This window comes from Vigna unguiculata, chromosome 10 (genome assembly GCF_004118075.2).
Source record: "Vigna unguiculata cultivar IT97K-499-35 chromosome 10, ASM411807v1, whole genome shotgun sequence".
Lineage (NCBI taxonomy): Eukaryota > Viridiplantae > Streptophyta > Magnoliopsida > Fabales > Fabaceae > Vigna > Vigna unguiculata.
In genome coordinates, this window is record NC_040288.1 from 23,536,840 (window position 1) to 23,540,465 (window position 3,626).

The 3,626-nt window shown below is 37.4% G+C and overlaps 1 protein-coding gene across 1 annotated transcript; it reads right to left on the reverse strand.

Annotated features, from left to right (window-relative positions):
• Positions 1–1,269: 1,269 nt before the first annotated feature.
• LOC114165422 (protein DETOXIFICATION 40-like) lies at positions 1,270–2,119 on the reverse strand. The gene is made up of 2 exons (XM_028050052.1): positions 1,811–2,119; positions 1,270–1,713 (listed from the first exon to the last, which is right to left on the reverse strand). Exons 1-2 carry the CDS (start codon positions 2,117–2,119, stop codon positions 1,270–1,272), a joined length of 753 nt encoding a protein of 250 aa, XP_027905853.1.
• Between the last annotated feature and the right edge of the window lie 1,507 nt (positions 2,120–3,626).

Consider the following 3,626-nt stretch of genomic DNA (forward strand, 5'->3'; position numbering starts at 1 on the left):
TATAAAAATGAAACCTTTTTATAGCTTTATAACTTTTTTAAAGAATTACCAACCCTCCTAGGGACGTAATAAGCTGAGTTTCTCGGTGCTTATGAGTTTTGTCAACTAAGCAGTTGCTGGGAAAGATTGTGAGTGGACAATCAAGATAATGTGTGTTGGAATGCGTTTCCTTTTCTTTTATCAGGCTTAGATTATATTAATTGTTATTGGTTTTCGTGTGTGGAGGGGACAGGAAAGAAGTCACCGCTCAATTTCATTTTCTTTGGACTATAAAAAGTGAAACCCTTTTTTGTAGCTTTATAAAATTTTTAAAGAATTACGGGCGGTTCTGCCAATAGTTTTCTGTAATTCCAAAATTTACTATTTTGCTCTTATTTAACATATAGGTAAAAGTTGGCGAAAGTGGTTTGGGACATAGTAAATTTTATTTACTGTGTCGTTAATTTGCCTGTACTCCCAAAACATACGATTACTATTTCATCTTCTCCTGTTTCTTCTCCCTCCTTCATTTAAAAAATCAAAATGTTGGGGAAACGGATTACATAATCTGTTTCATAGTGAAACGGATTCTGTAATCCGTTTCCCATACATTTTAACGCGAAACAGCTTAAATTCCAATCATCTCACCCCATTACTTTTAAACCTTACTCTTTTCACCCTCTTGGTAAATAAACTTTGCATCATAATCTCTTCAATTATGCATATTCATCACTTTAATCTTTTTTACAGTCAGTTTTCTTTGTTCTCGATTCCATTTCCAGTTCCGACAACACAATGTGCAAAGAAAAGAAGTGGTGAATAAGATAGCCAAAACATAAAATAGAAACCAAACATATAAGGTTCTGACAACATAAAACATACAAGTTCTGAAGCATACGTTCACATCGACCCACTGTTAATTAAGCGTATGCTTTTCATGTATGGAATATAGATACTGTTTCAGACAACCTGATATAAGGCATGATCATTCATCAAAATACGTTTGAACCTTTTCATTAGTGATTTAAATATAATAATAGGTAGAGTTTGAAGTGTTTGTTATTGTTTGTCACTTTCTCAAGTGATCTGCCAGGTCAAAAAAACGGTTTTCAAATTCCGTTTCACTTTTGTAAGAAACGAAATTGGTATTCCATTTCCCAAAAATATCTAATTTTTACATATTTTTTTTGCAAACGAGTTCTGGGATCTGTTTCATATGTTTGTGAAACGGATCAGGATTTCATATTTGTATTTTGTGTGTTAATGGATTCTAAAATCCGTTTCGGTGTCCTACACGGATTCCATAATCAGTTTGGGGTGCAGGAAGAAGCCCCCCAAACTCAGTGTCAAGGAGGTCCCTATCAGCCCAATATCAAACCAGTACACTGCCGCCCAACTCAGAAACACATGGAGCAACAACGTAGCCCTGGAGATGTAAGTGCTTGGCGCCACCACACTCTGCGCCTGCAGAAACTTCTGTATGGGGAAGTTCACCGCGTAACCGAAGATCTGCGAGATCAAACCGTACACAAAGACCGCCGCAACTGAAGCAAGCTCACGGGGTTCACCCAACAACAGAAGAATAGGCTCGCAGAAGATATACGCCACCGTTAATGGAATCCCAGTCACAACTAAAAGAATAATTGTTCTCTGCATGTACACGCCCAACATCTCATGCTTATTTGCTCCGTACGCTTGTCCACATAAAGTTTCCACAGCACTTCCCATACCCAGCTAAATCAGTTAAACACACAAAAACAAATACATAATCACAACTATTTATGAGTAGAAAAGAGAAAGTTTGTAAATGGTGATCCGTATGCAAATTTACCAGTAGGCCATAGGCGAAGAGCTGAATGCCACTGTTCCCGAGATTGGCCGTAGCGAGTTCGAGGTTTCCGAGCTTGCCGGCGAAGGCTTGAGTGACGAGGGACATGAGGTTGTTGATGACATAAATTGCAGGTCCTGCAAGGGGAAATAGGAGGTTGAATTCGATCCATGTGGCTGAGAGGATGCGCTTGGAGAAGGGTATGGTGGTGTCCGATAGCACCTCTTCCAGACGGAATTCTGTTACGTGTGATGATTCATCATCATGGCTTGAGCTCAAGAAGGCTTCATGTAGTTCCTCTTCCCGTTCCATGTCTTATGCTTCACCAACCTTTCAATAACTTTAAATAGTAATAAAATGTAAAATTAAATTATTTAATTAAAATGTATACTAAAATATTAAAAAAATAATAATAATAACTAGCTGTATAGTAGTAGTGCAAATTTACGGAGTTGTTCATGGACCATTAATCTGTCAGAAAGGAAAAAAAGCTTGATAGATACCCGTACCATGCAAAACTAAATAAATACAAATAAGCAATATATGGCACTTACTATCATAGTACATGATTAAAAGGTTGTATAAAGTTAGTTATAGAATTTTACAAATTTAAAAATAAATTAGATATCTATTTTAAAAAAATTATTTTATAAAACACTTATCATATCTTATCATTTTTTTAAAAGGAGTGCATGTAGAATACCACATGTTTTTTTATGAAAGCAACCAATTGAAGCTGCCAACAACCAAATGCAAGTTTGTTGAATGGAATCATTGCAACTTACACATACAAACCCCTTTTGGTTCTTAGGTGCAACTTTAAGCTCGGAATTGCAAACTTGTGATTTAGGATTGCACTAAGGGACGGAAGCACCGTTACTCTGGAGTCACATGGCTCCCCCTTCACGTCTCAAAACGGATTCTAAAATCCGTTTCAGCGTCTTATACGGATTCCATAATTCGTTCCTGTAAAAATAAAAATAAAAATAAAACGGAATGTGTATTCCGTTTCATCGTCCACCGACACTGATTCTACAATCCATTTCACTAAAATTCAAAAAAAAATGTAAAAACAGAATGTGTATTCCATTTCATCGTCCACTGCCACGGATTCCACAATCCGTTTTACTAAAATTCAAAAAGAAAAAAAAAACGGAATGTGTATTCCGTTTCAGCATTTAGGAAAACGGATTTCACATTCCGTTGTTTCGGTGCACTCTTAAAACGAAAAACGTTTCTCAATTTTGATGAAACGGGTCTTGGGATCTATTACTAAAATCAATTAAAATACACACACAACCATTCCTAAAATAAATTACAAATTTAAAAACATTACTAACTGGCCAAATGGAGTTGCGCGAGAAAACGAGAAAAGGGAGGCCGCAGATGAATACTGTGTGGACGCTCCAGAGAAGAACTGTGTGGAGGTTGTGTGCGAGAATGTGTGGGAAAAGAGGAGAAGACAAATGAAGACTGTGTGGAGGCTGTGTGGGAGAAGAGGAGAATGAGGGAGAAGAGATGGTGCACTAGGTCAAAGATTACTGATAGGGTGGAGGGAATCAGATTCTTGCTGGGATTTGTTTTGGGAATGCAGACCGTCAAGTGGTTTTCACTGGGGTGCAGGACATTTTACTGTGTTTTCTCTTTCTTCGTTACCTTTTTACTGTGGGCAAAGCTGAAAATATATAAAGTTTTGGGGTACAGGAGAAAGGGTTGGGAGTGCAGGGAGAAGCTCCCAAGAATTACCCACCTTACTTAGGACAGAATAAGCTGAGTTCAGAAAACTTCAAAGAAATTCCTGTGAATTTGGAGGATAAAG